The 22,708-nt window shown below is 46.0% G+C and overlaps 1 protein-coding gene across 2 annotated transcripts in view; it reads right to left on the bottom strand.

Annotated features, from left to right (window-relative positions):
• The window catches only part of ARK2C (arkadia (RNF111) C-terminal like ring finger ubiquitin ligase 2C), a 114,038-nt gene extending 91,915 nt beyond the window's left edge, over positions 1-22,123 (bottom strand). Inside the window, exon 1 of one of the 2 annotated variants that reach the window (XM_074952315.1) lies at positions 21,886-22,123. In XM_074952315.1, coding sequence (XP_074808416.1) covers positions 21,886-21,946 — 61 coding nt within the window. In that variant the 5' untranslated portion in view covers positions 21,947-22,123. The remainder of the gene's footprint in view (positions 1-21,885) is intronic. The other variant, XM_074952314.1, reaches the window with a different exon arrangement.
• Between the last annotated feature and the right edge of the window lie 585 nt (positions 22,124-22,708).

Genomic DNA, 22,708 nt, shown 5'->3' with positions numbered 1-22,708 from the left:
GCAGGCAGGCCGGCAGGCACAACCCTGCCCGGAGTTCCCAGGCAGTGCAGCAGCAGCACCCTTCTAGGGTCTGTCTTCACTGAAAAGCTAACGTGGGTTCTTATTGGAGTGTTGCCCCTAACACCTCTCCCGTCCACACACAAAAACCCCTCCCCCGAGTTAAGCGGTGCTTTCGTCCCAGGCTAGCTGGCCTGGCTGGGGATGTGAGTGACAGCCCAGGTACCACGTTTACTTGGGCTGGTAGCCCGCCCATTGGGACGCAGGCTGAATCACTCAAGTGCTGATAGTCCTCCGGTGTCTTCCCGCAATTCCCCTCAGGTGCCAGAGGGACAGACGAATTCTCCCACAATTCATAAAGCAGCTCAGTTTACTGCAGCACAAAGAACCATGGGATGTGCCCCCAGAGTCCTCGCAACACACCCAGAGGGTGCACAGCACCAGTGAAGACACCAGCTTGGGTAGAGCTGTGCAGTGTGGCTGCTCACACCTGGGCTAAGCTAACCTGGGTTCTCAGACAAGGTGCTGATCACCTGGGCTAACTCTGCAGTGAAGACACTCTTATTAGAGGTTGCAGCATGCCCTCTGCTCTCAGCATGGCCAGTTCTATTGGCCAGTCCCAAAGCCATGACCCCCACCTCCTTCCTAGATCTCCCCAGCCCTTTTGCTACAGCTAGCTTTACAGACAGGTGCCAGCAAAAAAGCAAGACCTTGTGCTCAGCGGCGCTCAAGAACGGTCATTTTTTTCCAAATCCTTGCCCTTTTCCCTTCCCTTGTGCCTTTGCAAGGGGCTCAGGCACGATCTGGCCCCTTGAATACCTTCCTGTACCCTCAAAACAGGCCTAAATGCCATCAGCGGTGCCTGCACAAGTTGGAACCAAATTGTGCCTGCAAGCAATGGTGGGTGCAAGTGTGGAGTATGAATTGAGGCCCCTTGAAAATCCAGGTGCTAAGAATATCCACTGCTCAGCTTTTTTCTTTCAGGATGTATTTACTTGCCCTATAATTCAGTCCAAAGTGAAAACAAACAAAAAAACCCAAAAATCTAAAACAATAATGTTGTGACATCTCGGTGGTATCCCCTGGGCCCTCAGAGGGAAAAGAGCAACTGCTCACTGCTTTGTCGAAGTTAATGGCCCACAAAGGAAATCACGATCCACTAACGGAGAGATCCCTGGCAGCAGCAACAAAATTCGAAGGTGCACCCGGCTAGAAAATCGTGACCCAAGGTTGGTGGCATTGTGCCTCTTGAAGATCAGGAAATCCCCAGTTGGAAAGGTCAAGGCTATTTGCGTAGAGGAGATCAATGAAACCCTGGATTTCCTTAGCAAGCTAATAGAAGGAGCTTGTGTGTTAGATACGTTAAGGAAGCCGTTTGTCAAAATCCATCCCAACCAAAACAGATGCCTCAGCTCATCAAATCAGCCGTGCATTTGAGTGAATAGTCAAATGGCCTTTCCAGACGAGAGTCTAATGAACTTGATTCCTGTAGGGCTGCCAGTTCTTATCAACAAAGATGCTCTCATTTTGCCTCCCACTCTCCTCTCACAGGGGCCTTCAGAATGGCTAAATGGCTTTATATTCATCCTGAGTAGAGGGGCCCACATTATACAATGCATATGCACAAAATGCGTGCGTCATTTTGCAAATCCGGGCCATTCTGTTTAGGATTGTGTAGCTCTGCTTCACAGGGTAGGCCCCCATTACAGTTGTTTTGACTGCCAAAAATGGCTCCTTAATCAGCACTGCATGAGGAGGAAGAAATGACAGGTAAAAATTCTGCTCCTAGTGACATGGGTGTAAATCCAGAGTAACTCTCTTGATCTTGACTTCGGTGGAGTAGCTCTGGATGGGTGCTGTAAGGAGGGACAGAATACAGCCCTTTGTCAAAGTCAACAGGAGTGGCAGAGATGTAATTCTGGATAGAACTGCCTCAGTGAGACTAGAGACAGACCTGGCACAATTTGAATTCAGATCGGATTTTTACAGTTCAGGCCCATCTCTAATTAAATCCAAACTACCTATCTATGGGAATTACCATAGCACTACACAATCCTTTGTGTATTTATCCTCACAACACCCCTGTGAGGTAAAGTACTATTCTCCCCAGTTTACACATGAGGAACAGAGAGACTATGTGACTGGCCCGGGGTCAAACACAAAGTCTGTGGCAGAGCAAGGAATTGAACTCCAGTCTCTAGCTAGTATCTTAACTGCTGAATCATCCTCTCTATGGTCTCGGAGGTCTGTGGTGCATAGATTTAAGCTTTGCCTATGTCTTGGAGCACAGGCAGTCAGTCGTTCAGCTCTTTTTGTATGGCAACAACATGGTCAGCAGAATGAAAATCAACTCTTCTGGCTTGTCTACACGGTGGGGTAATGCGCACTTCAGGGTTGTGATTTCTAAAGTGTGCTAATGTGTTACGCATTCATTGACCCGTGTTGACCCTGCCAGTCTGTTGAAACCCTGTTCCAAACAGCACTACGTTAAAGCACACCAGCTGGGTCTATATCAGTGGTTCCCAAACTGCGGTTCGTGAACCCCTGGGGGTTCGCAAAATGTTACAGGGGGTTCTCAGGAAAAAATTCCCTAATGGCGGACAGAGCTGTCCCTAGGGACCCCGGGCAGCACAGGGCTTGCAGCCCAGAGCTGCTGGACTTCCAAGAGCTAAGCAGATCAAAGCAAGCATATCTATCACACTGAGGAGATTTAAACTTCAAGACTCCTTATAACAAATGGAAAGGGAGGTGGATATTTTTTGCTGTTTTTAAAATTAAATAGGCAGCTAGTATTGTTTTTAAAATTATTATGAAGAACAAGTTTAAGTTTTGTTGCAATGTGTGTCATTTGCCTGAACTGCTCAAGACCCGAATGCTTGTGTAGGAGGAACTCTTTCAGTTGGCTTCTTAAATACCTTCATGCTGTTTCACATCTGACACTCCTTGATGAAACCTAGGAGCCTTGTCTTATAACAGGCTTATTCAAAGTGATACAAGCTACGAAAGTGAGATCTTGGAAGAGTGTTGCCGTTTTCATAATGTAATAAAAATACTGTAATGATAAATAATAATTAATAATAAATAGTGTGTAATAAGCATGTCATAAAAACAAATTTTACATTTCCAAGATCACTGCTTTTATAATTTATACTCAGGTAAAGGAGAAAATCCCTGGAAATATTCATTTTTAGGAGGGGGTTCGCAAGACTTGACATTTTAGTGAAAGGGATTCACAAGTTGTTAAAGTTTGGGAACCACTGGTCTATACGGACCAATTAATGTGCAACACATTCGTGTGCTTTCGAAATCACTCCCCCAAAGAGTGCATTGTCCCACCAGTCTGACTTTGTACAGGGCCTGAACAACTTACAACCAGTTAGCCTGCAGTGGATGAAGTGAGGATGTGGTTGCACCAGTCCATCTACTCACTATTCTGGACTAACTAAAATTCCATATAATGTGTAGCTTATGTTCCCTGGTGCCCATGCCTGGATGTAACGGAGAAGAAAGGACGACAGTGTGTTGCCATTATATTGGTTAATGCAACTATGACACCGACAAACCAACTCTTGCCAAGGCTGTAGGCGTCAGCTGAGCACTGATAAATTCATAGCTGGAAACCAGACCAGCTCACCTGCAGTGTTCCCTCTAATTTTTCCCACCCATGTGTGGAATTAATTTTTTTATATGCACCGATATGGAGGTGATGTGTGACACATGACCTTCATATTGGTGCACATAACAAAATTCATTCTGCACATGGGGTGGGGCCGAGGAATTCTTGTGGGAGGGGGCTCAGGTTTGGGGCAGAGGGTTGGGGCACAGGGGTGTGAAGGCTTCGGCTGGGGGTGTGGGCTCTGGGGTGGGGCCGGGGATAAGGGACTCAGGGCTGGGGCAGAGGGTTGGGGTGCAGGATGTGAGGGCTCTGGGGTGGGGCCGGGGATGAGGCGCTCAGGGCTGGGGCCAAGGATTGGGTGCCGGGGGTGAGGACTCCAGCTGGGGGTGTGGGCTCTGGGATGGGGCCAGGGATGAGGGGCTCAGGGCTGGGGCAGAGGGTTGGGGTGCAGGAGGTGAGGGCCCCGGCTGGGGGTGTGGGCTCTGGGGTGGGGCCGGGGATGAGGGGTTTGGGGTGCAGGAGGGTGCTCCAGGGCTACGGCAGGGAGAGAGGACTCCCCCCAGTGCTCTCTCCCAGCAGCAGCTCCTGGGCTGGGGGGAGAGGCGCCTATCCCCGCCGTGGGAGCTCTGGGGCTAGGGCTGCAGGATAAGCACCCCTCCCCCGGCCTCAGCAGGTCTGGGCTGCCACCCGGGCTGTGCCTGGGTCCGGGCCGCTCTCCGCCACCCCAGCTGCGGCTGGGTCTGGGCCACTCTGGGGCTAGGCCATGCCGTGCCGGCCTTGCCTGGGGCCGGCCCAGGCCACACCGTCCTGGCTACGCTTGGGGCCGTGCCTGGGTCCTCTCTGGCCACTGCTGGGTCTGTGCCGCTCTGGCCGCAGCAGGTCCGGCCTGCAGGGTAAGCTGGGGCCGGGGGAGGGGCGCCCCTCCCGCGGCAGGTTGGGGGCCGGGCTAGGTGAGGGCTGGGGAAGGGGCGGCCCCCCCAGCTGCGGCAGGTCCCTGGGCGGGTTCCCTAAGTGCCTGCGTGGGGCTGCTGCGTGGCCACACAGCTTACAGGGAACTTAGCTCACCGGTATGTTCGTATTGTTCAAGATAGGTGCTAGACCTGTAAGAGTGTGTTTAGTGTTTCGACTCTACGGAATGCCTGTAAGTTGCTGCAGGCATTGATTTCACTTGTAATGTCTGTATCCCGGGCTATAAGGTAATATGTACATTTTCCTTTGTAACTGTAAAAATGCCAGCTCTGAACCTGTGAACCCAGTCAAGAGGAAGGCTCCACCCACCGACCATCAAGAAGGACTATCAAAACTAAATGGGCCATTGTGGAACATCACCAATACAAAGACTTGGTTAATAGCCCTCTCACACCCATGAAGATGCTACGTGCAAGAAAGTGCATCCCATCAGCTTGAATGCTGGAAGAAGGGGATAAAACAGAAACACAAGAAAATTTCTCTCTCTTTTGCTATTTGGACTCTCACAGGGCTGGAGCTAGGAAGTAGAAGTAGAGATTCCCAAGGTCAGCCCTAACCGTCAGTGCTTACAACTCTGTCACCTTCAGAAACATAGACTGTAACTCATTTGTGTATATATGTTGCCTCCTTTAACCTGTAAATAACTCTCTCATTTCTTTTTCCTGGTTAATAAATCCTTTGTTATCCTATAGGATTGACTACAAGCGTCCTTGGTGTGAGATCTAAGGCACAAATTGACTTGAAATAAGTAACTGGTTTCTTGGGACCAGGAGCAACCTGAATCTTTTGTGATCTTTGGTGTATGGCAACCAACTACGACTAAATCCAGCTTGCCCGGGTGTCAACATACCCTGGAGTGCCCAGGGGGACTGTCTGTGACTCCATGGTCAGACTGTTATGGTGCCTCAGGAGTTCACATCTGTTAATGGTTTGGTGAGATCTAGTGGTAGAACATACCGCCAGGGCGGGGTGTCGGCCCTGCTTTATGACAGTCTGCCCTGAGGTTGGCACTCACGGGGGTGAACCACTCCAGACAGCGTGACGACAACAACAACAACAACATTTGGCTCCTGCAAGCATTGCATGAGCATGAGCCAATCTTCAGAACAACTCGGCTGATGGGAAAGGAAGGATCATTCTCCCCATTTTACACGAGGAGAAATGGGCAGAGAGGTTAAGGCCCAACATTTTCAAAAGTGCACTTGTTAAAGTGCCCACACACTTCTGTGCGTGTCCAGTTTCCACATGCTCAACCCCCCTAATGAGCATGCACAAGAAGTCTGAGATGTGTATGCACAGATGTAGAAGTATGTGCATAAACCCCTGATTCGCACACACCCTAGGCACTGTCCATGCAAATTTTAGCATTGGTATTTTGAATATTGAACTCAAGTGATTTGCCCAAGGCCACAGAGCAAGTCAGTGGCAGAAGTAATGCGGGAAGTCAGGAGTTCTTGGCTGTCCGTTCCATGCTCAGACCACTAAGTGCTGCTTCAGACAGACTGACTGGTAGAGTACCCTTTAGATTCCCCTACCCAGTACAGATTGTTAATGTACTTCTGGCAGGGGTCATTCCATGGCTTAATTACAGGATGGATCTCTGCAGTCAGCAACCCATCTTTCTCCCCCATTTGGGTGCCTTCTCAAGGATAGATCCTTGTACGCTAGCTTTGTTATTCTTTCCTAAAACAATTTCCATACATATTAAGGAGAGAAAGGACCATTATGATAATTCAATTTGACTTCCTGAATAACACAGGCCATAGAATTTCTCCCAGGAATTCCTGCATCAAGCCCTTCATTTGTGGTTGAACTAGAGAATACCTTTTAGAAAGCCATCCACTACTGATTTAAAGACTGCAAGTGATGAAGAATCCACTTCACAGCTTGGGAAGCTGTCCCAATGCTTAATTACCCCCACTGTTAACATTTTGCACCTCATATCCAGTTGGAATTTTTCTAGCTTCAGCTCTCATCCACTGGCTCTTGTTCAGTCTTTCTCTGCTAGATTGAAGAGATTGATGGTATCAGAAACCATTGTCCTGAGTAGGTACTTACAGACCATGATCAAATCACCTCTTAACCTTCTTTTCAATAAACTAAATAGATTGAGTTCCTTAAGTCTCCCATTGTAAGGGGTCTTTTCCTGATACTGAAAATTTCTTGTAACCTTCTCTAAACCCACTGGTTTTTCAACATCCTTTTTAAAATTAGGCATTGGAACTGGACACAGTGTTCCAATAACTGTCTTACCAATGCCACATACATGGGGAATACCACATCCCTAATCCTGCTTGACATTCCCATTTATATATCTATGGATTGCATTAGTGCTTTTAACCACAATCCACTGGGAGCTCGTATTTACTTGACTCCTGAGTCCTTTTCAGAGTCATTGCCTTTCCACAATCCTGAAGTGCGACTTTGCATTTAGTTGTATTAAAACACATAATGTTTGATTACCTCTAGTTTGTCTGGTATCACACTTTGGGGGGGGGGGGCATGGTTGAGCAGTGTGACACTGCAGGTGTGGGTTTTGGTGCTGGAGGTGGGGTTGGGCAGTGTCACACAGCTTGATCCAGACCCGTATGGGCCAGTGACATGGCCTCATCATTATTCACCTGCTGGCCAATCTTTGTCTCACCTGCAAACTTGATCGGCAATCATTTTATATTTTCTCCCAGATCATTGACAAAAACATTGACCTCCCCTGCCGTGGCACTTGTGCCCCATGACTTTCCATTTCCTATCATCTGCATTTTCATGCCCTTTGGGCTGCTTCACAGCTGGCCCATTGGCAGTGCCTTTTCAGAACTAAGAGAATGCATGCACGAGACACACCCTTGTCTTTTCCAGTCATTATGCGGATGGAGTTTATAACCTCATAAAGAACTGCGACAGGCTACTGTGGGAGGTGTCTATGCTGCAAAGACAAACCTGCAGCACTGAGTCTCAGAGCCCGGGTCACTTGACTCAGGCTCACGGGGCTCGGGCTGCAGGGCTCAAAACAGCAGTGTAAACATTCCCACTCAGGCTCGAGCCTGACCTCCATGACCATCCCCCTTTGCCCAGTTTCAGAGCCCAGGCTCTAGCCTGAGTGGGAACAGCTACACTGCTGTTTTTTGCCACGCAGCCCGAGCCCTGCAAGGCCAAGTCTATTGACCCGTGTTCCGGGATTCAGCATGGTGGGTTTTTCTTGGGAGGGTAGCTATATTAGCCTGCCTTCCCACCACATCCAATGCTGTCCATTCCATGACCCATCCTCACGTCTGTATGAATTTGTATCATAGCTACCTGCTGTAACATACAGGATAGACTTAAAACTAGCATTAAATACATGCAGCCACTCACACCCTAAAGGATTTCTGGGAAGGATCAGGCCTTAAAAAGAAAGGGATTGATTCTCCACTATCTTTCACCTTCTGTACTTATTTACACCTGTGCCAAGTGGGCATTAAACACTACCAAATGAGAGTTCTCCACTCACATTCCCCAGGGGTAGCATATCACACTCATTTGCCACAGGCGTAAATGGCTGCAGAAGAGTGCAGTGAAGAATCGGGCCCATATTGCACAAGTAGGTTAGTGGGACTGCAATGAGTGAACTATGGAACAGTGAATGAAATGCAAAACCATTCACAACTACGTAAATATGCAGTTTCAAACTGCTGTGTCTGGTTTTCTGTGCACTGCCCCTTGAATGTCGTCTGGTCTCAGCATGGCTGCAGCCTGTAACCAGAGGGGCATACACTGTGCTCTCTCCTGAAGTCTTTACTTTTGTTCTTTCTTGCTGCTGTTTCCTTTTAATCCAAAATAAAAGTTCTCTTAGGTGGGTGGGATATAGTTCTTGGTATATTGGAAACATAACATGAAACAATTAGCACTACAGAACTAATCACTCCAGCAGGTGAAGGCTAACGACTACACACCATTCATGTGAGAACGTGTTACGTCCCTAGGTGTAAGGAAGGGAGAACGTGACAGGAGGTGGGAACACTTATCGGCTGAGATAGAGAGCTCCACAGCAGGCAACCAAATGGCCATGTTAGGGCTGCAGCTGTCTGCAAAGTTTAAAGGGCCAGCACCCAGAAAGGCATGCTGGGCGAAAGGTCATGTGGCCACTGAAGAGTGTCACCGGGGTCAGACAGAAGGGCCTAAGGGTATTGCCAGTTGCAGCTGGGCAGTGGCCCCATATCAGAGTATCCCATAGTGCAGTGGTTAGGGTATTCAGCTAAGAGGTAGGAAACCTATGTTCAGAGCTCTTCTCCTCAAGCCGTATGGGCAGTTGAACCAGTATTGCCCTCCCCCTGGGTGAGTGCCCTAACCACCAGGCTAAAGGTTATTAGGGAGGGGTTTTTTTTCCTCCCCACCCATCCGACTGTTACAGGCGTTCCAATGCTGTTCTTGCAAGTGAAAGCATAGATGTCTGACTCCAGGGGAGAGTCCAGATCCCTCTAAGCTGTGAGAGGGGAGGGCTTAGGATACACCCCCTCCTTGGCACCTGCTAAGCCAACTCCCTGCCTATTGTGCTGGCTTTATGGATCCCATTTTCAGGATCTGTCTGTCTCTCCCCGTGTATTGTATAGGGAGCTTGGGTGCCTATCTCAGAGTCTGTGGATTCCACTGGATGGCTGGGTGCCTAAAAGTTAGGCATGGCAAGGCTGAGCGTTGCAATGTCTAAATCCCTTTGTGGATCTGGGGCTAGGTGATTCTGGGGAATGGTGATTTGTTTCTGCCTGTCCCCAGCATAGCTCCAATTCTGGAAGCTCCTGCTCTAGGCAGAGCCTGGTTGGTTTCACTGCGGAATTGGAATCCATGTCATGATAAAGAGCTCTGTAGCTAACACTGACAAGGCTCAGAAGTGATTGTGTTTGTCTATGTTGGAGGGGAAGGACCTGAGTGCTCTGCCTCCCTCTGAGAAGATCAAGGAGCAGACTACCGTGAGTGGGAATTAAATCGGTGTCTCCCATGTGAGAGGGCGCAGAGCAAGCAGTTAAGCACGCACAAAGCTAGAGGCTGCTTTGAACCACACTGCTCTGGAGGTGCAGGGGGAAGGTCCATGTCTCATGCAAGCTCTGCAAAACGCAGAACACTCGTTTGTCCCAGGAAGAGAACCAGTGAGAGCAGAGGCAACCCATGCCTGCCGATAATGGGGGGTGGAGTGAGGGCAGCAGCTGAGGGGGAGGCGACTCATACCTGCCTCTCCCCACGCGTACCCTCTGAGTGACAGGAGGAGAAAACTCACAGCTAGACCCCTGTGCCTTACCCATGCGTCTACCAGCAGGGTTAGAGAAACTCATAGTCTGATTCCCACTGTTTGGAGGCTTTGAACCTAGCCTCAGTATGGCCAACCCCACACATTCATGAGTCAGCCCTCCCCCCAAAAAAGTCTGAGATTGGCTTAAAGATCATGAGATTTTTTAACAATAAAGTGATAAACTGTGGGTTCTTTTCATTTGCCTTCCAGTTTTTGAGGCTTTAGGGAGCACTTGGGTCATGTTTTCAAGTTTGTCTCCACAACCCTGAGGGCTAGAAATGTAGTTTTACTGAACAGAGAACTGAGATTCTCACCCAATCACCTGACCCCAGGAGTGGGGCATTATGGAAAACACCAAAATACTGTGAGACTCCCACTAAAAGCAGAAGAGTTGGCAATTACTTGTGTTGCTGTTACTTGTTGTCCTACAAGCTGGCAAGGGAGGCCACTATCACTGAGAGCATTAGCAAAGTCACAGGACATGGCCAGTGATCTGATTAAATATCCCTGATTCATGCAAGGGCCATGGCTGGGGACATTTAGTACTGTCAGACAGAAGGTGCACAGGGCCTTCCTGCATAAGAGCAAGTATTGTAAGAATTTTACATCCGCGACATCCAACCTTAGCCCGGCTTAGTGCTTCCTTTGCAACTTACTAAGAGACTGCAGGTGGCACCGAACTTGCAGAAATGAAGCAGGGTAGCAGCTCTGCACTCATGCCGAGCATAGTCTTAGAGGTCTGTGAGGACTGCAGGTCCCAGTATGCTCCATCTTGGTATTAGCAACCTCCACTGGGATCGATTTGGAGAATGGCATACTGGGACTTGTAGTCTCCATGGGCTGTGCCTGGGAGAGGTGACCGTAGGTTGCATTGTGAACTCCCGGGATCCCATATAGTCTGCCAACTACGTTTAGCATCCCCGGCTCACTGGAGTACTTTGGAGAGGACAAGAAGCTATTGGCACATGCGCAGGAACCCTCTAAGAAAATAGAGGAAATGTTTTGCTTTCCAGAGAAGATAAGGAAATTATTTTAAAATTAAATTAGAAAAGCTTCAGAGTACAGAGAACGTTTGACTGTTGGACTGACTAATGAAGCGCAGATCAATACTGATAAAGCAATCAGGAATGGTTGGCTCAGGGATCTGGTAAAGCCATTCAGAGCTTTTCACTTCTAAGTTGCTGGTTTAAAGCCAGCTTAGACAGTCGTCACAGAGTCATTCCTATTGATGGCTGTTTGGTGCCCTACAGAAGGTGAGTGGGTGGGTCTTGTTCGGTTGGATAAGTGTCCACAATGCACAAAACCCACCATCACCTTTGTGTGCATTCTGTTGGCAGCCTCAGAAGGAAAGCCCAGGACTGAATGGGTCTGGAAACAGAACTCTCCTCTTGCCCCGCCAGGTCAGTGTAAAGTTCATTGGTAGGAAAGGGAAGGGGGAATCTCATGCTGTACTTGTTGTGTGGATAAACTGAGGGCTTCATTAGGCATGCTCTTCAAGCCATCTCAGTGCTAAATTCACCTTTGACACCAAACAAAAAATAATAGCTAAGAAATAAACAGAGTCTTGATTATTTAAGCAGCAAACTTTAGGGTGCTGATGAATGAATCTGTGGACATTAATATTTCTGGAGTGATCAGACTGTGAGACTCTGCAGCAAATCCCCAGACGTAGACTGGGCTACAGCGCTTCATACATCATGGCTTGCTGTTCACATATTTCTAATGGTATTCTCCTACTTAGACTTCCCAAATGAGAAGGGGATTTCTTTTCCACTGCTGCCTAAGTATAGTGTCTGGCCCGTTTAAAAGTCCCCCGGGAAAAAAGGAACCTTCCACTTTCAGTTATTTTAATAGCCATCCATATTCAGTACCAAAGCCCCACATAACAGGATAGACTATAAATGCATACTGCTCTGGGATGGATGTTTAAATGCAATATCCCCTAATAGCTTGTTCAAATAGAGGAAGCCAGAATGACAAGGCAACAGGTCTGGAAACGTATGGGAGGGCAGAAGTCCGCATTCTCCCCATCCGGAGCAAGATTTCTCTAGAGAATGCTTGAACACAGCAGTTGGGAAGGCAATACTTTAAGATCTGAACAGCATGAACTGCAAAGTGAATTTCATAATCCTTTCGGGAACGCTTTGAACTGATCTGTTTGGAATAAAAGAAAATGTAACTCTGTAGGGAGCCGGATGGCACATGGAATTGGTAATGAGATACAGAGTCTTTCTTGTCCAGGTCACCTGTTAGAGACTTAGAATCTAGCCCGGGTCATTATTAATCAAAAGCTGTTACTATCATCTGATGGCTGTTTGGTGGCCTATGGGTAATGAGTTAGTTGGTTTTCTTCCAGTTCCTTGCCTCCAGAGCATACAATCCACCCTGACAAATGGCAGTCAAAGCACAAAGGTCAGAGATGAGATGGGGACTCAGATATGTCTCCACTGCAAAACAAAACAACCCTGGCTAGGGCAGGTAGTCTCAGAGCCTGGGTCAACTGACTCAGGCTTCTCCTACAGATGTTCCTGCTCAGGCTGGAGCCTGGGTTGTGAGACCCACTCGCCTCGCTAAGTTTCAGAGCCTGAGCCCAAATGTATACACTGCTATTTTGAGCCCCATAGCACAGGCCCCGCAAACCTGAGTCACTTGACCCAGCCTCTGAGTCTCTCTGCCGTGGGTCTTTTTTTGCTTTGTAGATGTGCCCTAAATTACTCCTTCGGCCCTTAGAGGTCATCCCTCTGCATTAGCAGGTTAGCCCATTGTTCTACTGCGCCCTGTGCTGTACATGTCCTGCAGAATTCTTCAGGCTGCTTGTTTGGCACCTGTTATTAACGCTATAGCCTCTCTATCTATATGGGTACACACTCCGTATTATTAAGGAAGCAAACTGGAAGCCGTCAGGCCGCTTAGAAGGGATGATTTTAGGGCAGTTTCAACTGCTCAGAGGGTTATTAGAACACCAATCACTGTCCTTTAACATGTATATGGGATGGATCCTTGAATTATGGCCCTTATTAAACTGTGCACAGTGACTCAGTAAAATGTGTACTTAGCTGTTTTGGAAAACCTTGCTTAATAAACTGGCTCTTAGCCTTTAAGCAAAATCTCCCCAGCAAATGGCAATTGGTTCAGAAGACACATTCCCAAAAGGGGCATGAGAATGGTAAACTGTTGGAGCCCGCTACAGCCTAGATGGGTCCTGCTAGTTCAAGAAAGTGATCCATCTTTCATGACGGGCAATCAGACAAAATGAAAGAACTCCAATCGCTTAAGGAAGGACCCCAGGACTGGGCAGTCAGTCTAAACCCAGAGTGGCGCCATTCATATTAGTGAGTCACTGGAGGTAACTGAGACCAGAAGCTGGTGCGTGTAGCCTTCATGACCACACTGCTTCCTCCACATACAGCCAAGCCCAGAGAAGACTGGGAATAGCAGGAATAATGCTTGGAGAGTGTTGCAAAGGTCAAGAATCCCAGTAATTGCACTCTGATTCCTGGAGTCACAGTAAACTGGCTATGTGAGCAAAGGTAAATCTAAATTAAGCAGAATCCTTATGAGACATGACCTATTGCCGCTCCATTACGTTTATTATATCAAGCCCAATCTTGTCATCCTTATTGGAGCAAAATGACCACTGACAGTGGCCTGGGTCTGCAACAGCAACCAAGGAGTGCCCAGCACAGCACGGGCAATTGGGGGGACTGGAAAGATGGCTTTAAGCTACCTTTGCACTCTCCCAGTTCTGGGCTGGCTTTGCAGCTGCCCTGTGCTCTCTGTAAATTAGAGCCGCTTGATAAGCACAGCCGCAGCCTTTTTCCTCCTAGACACCAGCTGAACACCACCGGAGCCTCACCCTATGGTAGGGATCTTCCTTAGGCCAGTTAAGCCCCTATTCTTTAGGGATCCGTTACATCCACAGCGCCGCACAAAGCAGCCATGGCGAAGAGAGAAATTGGGTCTATTGACTATAATGGGGGTTTAACCAGACTATGGAGGACTGAGTACAGAGCACAGGAATTAGCCAATAGGGCCTGATTCTGCTCTTACTCACAGGAGTAACTCCACTGGAGTCCACATGAGCAAACTTGGTATCCAAAGGTCAGTTTAGTTTCTTAGCCATTTTTTTGTCAAAGCATCTGCAGACACCTGGGGCATCCCCAAAGTCGGCACTTCCCCTGTGGAGACCCATTTAGTGCAATTTCAGAAACAATTGATCTTTGGGAGGAAGACTGGCAAGCCTCAGTTGCATACATGGCATAGCAGGTGTATCTCTTAGCAATCACACGAAGCAGGCTCTAGCTTATTTCCTCCTGCCTGAAGAACTATCTTCCCCACAAGATGCTGGATCAGATTCTCATCCCAATTTTGCAGGTGCCACCCCGCACTGAAGTCACATAAACCTAATTCAGCCCTCAGATGTACACACACAACTACCCCAAGGACATGCATAGCTGAGGACAGACTAGATCCTTCAAGTCAGGGGGGTTGCTTTAACCAGGGTGACTGAAACCAGAGCTGAGGGTTTCCTGGAGTTGGGATGTGTTTAGTTAGCAGGAATGGTAAGGATTTATGGCCTGGTTTTCGAAAGCGCTGAGCAGCCCTTGCTCCCACTGACTGCGGTCGGAGGATCTAGACATGTAAAACTAGTTTGCTGGGACAGGTCCCATCAGGCATCAGAAGAAAACACTGTAAACGTATTTTTTGATAGAGGCCACGACGAAGACATGGTTAAACTGCTGCCTTGATCATACGAATAATACAATGTGAATTTGGTGGATGTGCCTGGTCAAGGAGCTGTCCCCAGAATATACACATAAGTGGAGTGACGCTTGTCAGACATCCGTACAGCTCTGTGCTCTACATTTAGGCCTAGATCTTTCCCTACCACAGAACAAACCTCAGGTCAAAATGAGGTGGGAAACTCGGCATCCTGTGTGTTCTGGGGGTGTGGTCCTCCCATCCCCTGGATGTTCTGAGATCTACAGAGGGCCAGGGAATGTGCACTGAGGCCTAGTCCCTCTCTGCTGATCCCTGGGCCCCCGAACTCCCTCGGGAGCTATGTTCCATTGAGTCCCTGGCTATGACTAAGCCAAAACTCCTTGGGGAGGAGGTGCTGACAACATGGAATGAGAGTCTGTGCAAGATAAGGTAGCAGGATCAACATTATTTTGGACTGAGGAAAAAGCTGATTGTGGAGGAGAGTGGCGCTGTGTAGATGCTCTTACTCCTGGCTCCCCACAGCCCCTGAAATCACAGAGCCGCGAACACACAGAGTTTGCCTGGAAGGGCTGGTGCAGAAGTGGGTGACAATTGTGGTGGGTTGACTCACTGTAACAGCATTTAGCTGGGGTGGGGGGCTTTCCACTCTTTCCATCAAAATGAAGGAGGAATGAGTTGGCCTTTAATATTTTGCATGTTCTTCATGGCATTACAGGGAATGTTTTCATGTGAGATACATGAGGCATTTGAGAGAGGGGGTCGTTTACTCCCACTGACTCCTTTTGTCTTACATTTTACCTTATGTGCAGCAGAGGACTGACAACCCAAAAATTGCTGAAATGGACAAAAATCTCCTGATGATGCTATTCATTCACTAGGGCAATTGAGGATTCAGACAGAGCAGGATTCAGGCCTTGATTTGCTGTGGAGAGAGCTGAATGCTGTAGTCAACTAGTATGCAGCTAGCCAGAGTAACACCACTCTGACAGGGGCCACACAAGCACTGAGAGAGTCTTATGCACATAGGCAGATTGTGCAGCTAAGTGATATGTTTGGTGCAATGCATGGGGCTTTTTTAACATTACAAGAACCAATACTTATTAAGGAATTGTGTTTACTGCTATAATCTTGGCCTGCTTGCTGTGGGGTTTTAAGTTTCATAGCCACTAAGCCTATCATCTTCAAATTTAGTGCCTTAAAAATTTTAGGCAGCTAAAATCTACTGTTAGGAACCTAAATCAACGAGGCCTGGTTTCAGAGGTTGTGAGGATCCACAGTTCTCTTGGAAATCCACACACAGGGCACTCAGCAGCCTCCAGGAGTTACTCTGCACAGCAGCACCTGGCAGGATTGAACCCTAATCACTTGACTCACGGTTGATTAGGCCGTGGGTTGGATTTTTAACCGCATGCCTCTCACAAGTCCATTTATACTTTGGTTTCTTTTGCTTTTTAATTTGGAAGTGGGTTCATTAGTTTTTAAACATTACACATACGTGGGCCCAATTCTGCTCTTAGCAGTGTAAATCCAGAGTTACTTCATTAAACTTTGCTGGAGCTGTTCCAGATTTACGCCACAGCAAATGAGAGTAGAATTTGGCCCAGTATGTTTATTTCTGAAATAAAATAAAAAAACCCGGTACAGATTATAATAAGACAAGAATCTCGGCTTGGTTCAGGAGATGGGGTCCGATGGGCCTGGTTCTTATTGAAACTTCTCTGGCAGCATAAAGGGGCTTAAAGTGAGTGTAAACTATTTCAATCCCTTCTAAAGCTGCCAGAGCAGTGTAAAGGCACCTTAGCATACCTAAGAATCTGGCCCAGTTGCGTCCATGGTCAGGATAATCATTCCCCCTCTTATAGAAGGATGTTATTTAAAACACCCCATTAATGCATGGGGGTGTCTGAGAGAAATATACACTTTCAAGAAACCATTGTGAGTCCTTCCACACCCACAGCAACAATAGCACTTTGCTTGCCTCCAATGTTCCCAATCTGTGCTACTGAAATGAAAAAGATGGCTCTCCTGTGTCCAGATGTCTTTTCCGAATTAGTGTCAAAGGTATTAATTATTAAACTGTGGATGCATTCGATGAATTATGAACCATGGAAGCCTTGTGGCTGCTTGCTAGTAAAGTGTTGGGGGGAAAGCAGAAATATTGTCTCTCATAAGAATGCGTGTTCTAACAAGATAGGTCAAAACATGATGCAGATGATAAATTGCTTAGCATGAGTTCCCATTAATCCAGAAGCTTTCTGTATTATTAGATTACTAAACTATCCTCAAAATATATCAAACAATTTTGATCTATATTAGCCTAATTTGCAAAATAAGAACTGGTGACTTGGTATGATGAAACCACTATCTGTAACAAAGGGACAGCTGCTTGCATATTTCAGGTTAGCAAGGGTTGGAAATGTAGGATTTGGAGTGAGGGGGTTGGTTGGTTGGTTGGATTTTTTACTTTCTGAAACCATGAACAAAATTGCATTGTACTGTGTGGGGAAAAAAAATCATGTAATAGAATGATCAGCCCCAAACAGGCATGCATGTCTCCCTTCATGCAAGCTTAAAAAAAGCACAGGCTCCCTGCTTACATATGTGTACGTGTACATGTGTCACAGCAAAACAGCTAAGCTTTCAAATCTGGAATAGGCTCGAGCAGAGAACAAAGGGCCAAAGCATACAGTACATCCAGAAGGGGGAGCAGAGAAATATATTGTGTGTGGTCATACAGGAGGGACATGATGGCCAAATAATTACTAAGATACATGGAAAAGGAATATGGAGGAGGAAAAAACTCAGGATACAGCTAGGAGAAAGTGAAAAAGCACTGCCTTGCAAAATGAGGAGTCTCTTCAAATGACGACCATTTAGGTAGCGTGGGTTCCTTTAATCACTTGATTTCATTTGTTTCTAACATGCCTTTTTCTACAGGACAAACGTAAGATTACTTGTCGTGCACTGAAATTTTGATAGGTGGAACTGTCAACTGCTGAATTTTTGCTCAACTTTACAGGAAAATAACCCGACCCTGCATTTCTCCATCTTCTTTTGAAATGCAATTAGTGCAAAAAAATGTTTTTGGAAGCCCTGACTTTACTTAGTCTCTTGTAGTGGCACCTAAATACCACCATGTAATCAATTTTAAATGTATTATGTAATAATGCCCTCCTGCAAGTCTGGGAAACAGTCCTCTTAATGGGTTCTGGTGAGATACCAAAGATGGGTGATCTGCATTATTATTTCATAGCATCTGCAGTAAACTCCCCTACTGGCTAAGGTGCAGAGCAAATTCAAATTTTCTGTGTGCTTACATATATTTTAAAGTGCATGTTTACTTACTTGAGTTTCTATGTCAATATTTAACTTGTTAATCAAATCAGATATTCAAAAGAGTGGACCTCAAGTTTTCACACTATAGTGCAAGCAGGAAGTGTAGTTATAACCTTAGCATCTTGGACACATTTACTACTCTAGCTCCCCAGCTGTCTATCTAAGGTATTTATAGTGTGCCAGTCATCATAGTATCTAGGCACTAACGACTCCTCTCCTACCAAATGGTGGGCAGGATAGTTATATTCAAAAGGGCAGGGTTATAAAAAGGAGGGGGGAAATATTTTTTCAGATTCATTTACTTCTTGCTAATAAAGCCAGCCATATAAAAATGTCTTTTTCCCTCATCCATCTTGGGGCATTGCACCTCTCATTACTCATGACCAATGTGTAACCTTGTAATCAGAATGCAGTAATAGCAGGCTCCTTAATCTCTTCTGATAATTAATGAGTGTGGGTGTGTTTATACACTTATTTTTTGCCATTCTAAAGTAAAACAGAACTATACATAGGCACAGTGATAATATAGGATGTGTATCTGTACAGTAGATATACACAGACTAATGCTGAATATAGATATGGGATCGAAATATTAAAGACCCCCATATCTGTGGTACTGAAAAATTCATTCACTCAAATCTTACAATGGGGAAAGCAAGGAAAAAATCTAAACAGCAGGATACGACAATAAATGGGAAAACAGCAATAGAAAAAGCACACTAGGTTAATATAGGAAAACTAGTTTCTTTATTGAGAGATTGTATATTAGTATTAGTGGAATTGTGTGTAACAATGTCATCATGCACACAATACAAAAAGGCAAGGCCCACCATGCTATGGAAGGGCAACAGAACAAAAGCAGCGTACAATGAGCAGATGTATAGGCTACAGCACATTACATTTCAGCAGGGTATGTCTCTACAGAGAGATTTACATCAGAAACTAGGTAATGTAAAAAAATACAGACCATGCTTTAGTTTTAGTACAAGAAAAAAGGTGAAGATACACAACCAAAGGATATTTGATACAGAAAATTACCCACAAAATAAGAACAGGAAGTAATTTAGCACAGCAGAAAATGTTATCCCTGTTTAATGGAAAACCATTTTGCCAGTAGTCTCTCTTTTTAAAAAAAATAATTTAATTAAAATTGCCATTTAATATGCTTCTTTGGAGCAGTATTAATGGATCAAATGTTTGTGTCCAATTTATATACACTAAATAAAGTGTTTGGATCATTTCTGTAACAGGCAGTTGTATATACTGGATGTTTCAGCTTTCAAAGAAACAGATGGAGGCCAGCTGTTGAAAGTGGTGTAATTTTGGCCAAGAGTGTGTGTGATATATAATGTACAAAGATGCAGTACCCCTTTGTATTACAAAGTCTTTGAATAATCCTTGTTAATATGCAGGGTGGAGGACTATTCAGATGTTCATATGCTTAGTGTCCCCATTTATTCATGGATCTTACTCTCCAACTATTTTTCAAAACCTTTTTTTAAATGTGAGGCTAATTTAATTGCAGATTTTATTATTATTATTTTTGCCTATGATTGACTGTAATTTGTTTAGTCATAAAGGCGTTCTAGATGGCAAACCAATGGTTGTCTAAATAACTAGAAACAAGCCCACAAGATCCTGCATCCACCAACTAAAGCAAAATGAATCCACTTAACAGGAATTTACAGTGCAATGTACTTAGCTAAACAAGATGAAGATACAAAAATGGCTGTTATTATCTACAGCTATTCTGAAATGGCCTGTTTTCTATGCTACTACAATGAAATTAAAAAGAGCAATTTAAGCTTACAGTCTGTCTAATAGTTTTACAAGAAAATTGTGGTTTAGGACTTCAGGTTTAAGCATTAGTATCCTCTGTCACAGGGTCTTTTATGGTTCATTTTTAGGGGTCAAATCTCAATTTACAGTTTCTCTGTGGGTATGTTCAGTTTTAAGTAAAATGAAAGAACCCAAAATGAAATGTAAATTTAGGGGAGAGAAGCAGACAACCCCTCCCCTCCCACTAAAACTAATTTGAAATTGAAAACATTAAATTGCATCCAGCAATGGTATTAAAAATCAGTGTAATTAGTGATCATAATGATTTAATCAGGATAATTATACTTTGGGGCTTAACATCAGTCTGAATTATTTTTAATGCATGCCTAGTATATAATAAAAAAATCCTAGACATTCTCAAATAATAAGAATAATTGCACAGATGAGAGGGAGAGGGGAAAAATTAGTGTTAGGGAGAAATCTCATCAATCTAAGCCTTTTTGAAATTGAAAGACAGCCCATAGAGAGGGGATACTGCAGCTTAAATATCAATGCCTTCCTCGGATGGATACAGGAAATGGTTAAGAGAGGGGTGTCACAATACAGCTAAATGCAGAGGCAGAGGGCTACAGCACACAGCAGCAAGTTGACCATTCACTGTGCTACACAATGAAGAAAAAAAATAAAGATTTGATAAATGCAAAATGTCATCATCCCATCATCACAATAGAGACTGCAGTTAACAATGCCACTATGTTCAACCTGGGTCATATGTACACATACAGTAAAGGGAAATAAAATTTAAAGTGGTTGGGCAACAGCAAGAAAGGAAAGACCAGATTCTGATCTCAGTCACACTGGGGGTAAATCAGTGCATCTGAAGCCATCCGTGCAGTGTGCAGTGGAGTTACTCTGGATTTATAGCAGTGTAAACTGAGATCAGAATCTGGACTGAGTCTAATTGTGCTAGATTTTAACCCATCTTTTACTGGGTCCCCAGTGACCAAGATCTCAACGGTAATTACAGCAGTGCATCATCTTTACGAGGAAATTTATTTTATATATAAATAAAACTATAGGGACTTGACCAACAATAGGCCAAAAGGGGTGGGAGGTCAAGCTGGGGGAACATTTCCAGGGAAAGAAATGTAAGGACAGAGAGAGAGAGACAGAGAGAGAGGCTGATTTAGAAATAATAATGACTCTAAATGCATCCTGATTTTGATAGAAAGAAAATGGAAGGAATGAGGGAGAAAGGGGGTGGGGGGAGGTCCAAGTCCATTGTCTGTAGCAGAATGTGGGGTGGATGGGAAGGAGGGGAGGTGGAAAAAATATGCAAGGGCCATACACATCCCATATTAAATCTCTGTGAAAAGTCATCATCACGCTGCTTTTTCTGAAAAATCTCTCTGAGCAATAAGAGCACCATGGAGCTGCGGACTGATGTGCTGCTCTCCAGAGCCAACATTACAATTCGAATCCCCAAAGAGAAGAGGACAAATTACAGGAGATGGGAGGTGGGGGTGGGGGATGTCCAACAAGAAATAAAGGGCCCCCTAAAAACGGTAGGCTAATTCCAAAGCTATTTTAGTCCATTACAGAAGAAACAGCAAGGGACAAAAAAAGAAGGGTTAAGAGAGGGTGAACATGCTCTCGGGTCCCAAGAGAGTGGGGGGAGGGTGGAGATAAGCTATGGAGAGACCTCGGCTTGGAAATAAATAATAAAAGCACAGATCAATGGGTAAACAGGGCACACACACGCCAAGAACACAAAATAAAATCGCTACCTACTGAATGCACAAAATCAAAAAGAAATATCCTTTTTTTTTTTTAGCCCCCCTACCCCATCTGGGCATAGAGCGAGGCAGGTCTGGGCTTGGCTTCCCACCCGAGAGCTCGATTTGTCAGGTGGAAAGCAGGGGGCAGATGATCCGATTTAAAGGAAGGAGGCTCCCCGAACCCAAAAGAGAAGAATCTTGAAATCATCCCACCGCTCGGTTGCTGGATTTTCTTTCTTTCCTTCCCCCCCACCACCCTCCTGCATCTGATCCGCAGGACAGAGAGACAACGAGGAGCCAGGAGTGGGTGGCGGGGTGGGGGGCTGGGGAGGGGGGAACCCTCCAGAGAAACCAAAGGATCGTGCCTTTAAACCACACACACACACACACACCCCGCCACCGAGAATAAGCCCCGAAGGATAAAGCGATACCTCTGTTTCGTACAGAGCCAAACACTGGAAGCACAAGGTAGCCGACGTGGACTAGAACCATCCTGCCTGCCTGCTGCCGCGGCTGCGGTCCCTTTGTTGTGCTGCTCCTGGGTGGAGGTGGGAGCGGGGCTGCTGCTGGCTGGGAGACAGATGGCCCATGGAAATGGTCCCTTCCAATCCCCTATATACATTCAAATGTGGAGCTGGGACTGCAGCTGCCTGGCACACAAAGGGAAGGGCAGCCAATGGGAGGGAGGCCTGGGAGGAGGGGGTGGTTGGTTCTTTCTTGCTGGGTTTTTTTTTTTTTAATATATATATATATTATTATTATCTCCAGCTTGGGTCTCTGTGACAGGGAGGAGACCCAATCAGGGGCTGGGGCTGGGCTGGAGCCTGCCCTGGGTCCTGCTGGCTAAGCTGCCTCCAAACAAGGAGATGTAAGCAAATTGGGGCCAGGGTCTGGAAGGCTGTGGGGGGGGATTTCACACCCACGGACATGCAGATACACTCTCACACACACCCTGGCCAGCGGGATTCGCTGCGACACACACGCACCCTCCACCCCCACCACAGAGATATGTACATGCACACACCCACAGAGACACATGTAGTGATTCAGACAGAGACACAGAGCTACACAGACATCACATATGCTCCACACCCTAGCCACAGAGAATCATGTGTGTGCCCACACTCACAGAGACAGAGAGAAACATGCAGTACACATATACAGGGCCAGATTTTTAAAGGTATTTAGATGCCCAAAGATGCAGCTTGGCACCTTACTACCTTTAAATATCTGGCTCACCCATCCTACATACAA

This window comes from Natator depressus, chromosome 5 (assembly GCF_965152275.1).
Source record: "Natator depressus isolate rNatDep1 chromosome 5, rNatDep2.hap1, whole genome shotgun sequence".
Classification (NCBI taxonomy): Eukaryota; Metazoa; Chordata; order Testudines; family Cheloniidae; genus Natator; species Natator depressus.
Note: the sequence above shows the minus strand (reverse complement) of the source record. Positions and strands in the feature narration are given on the sequence as shown.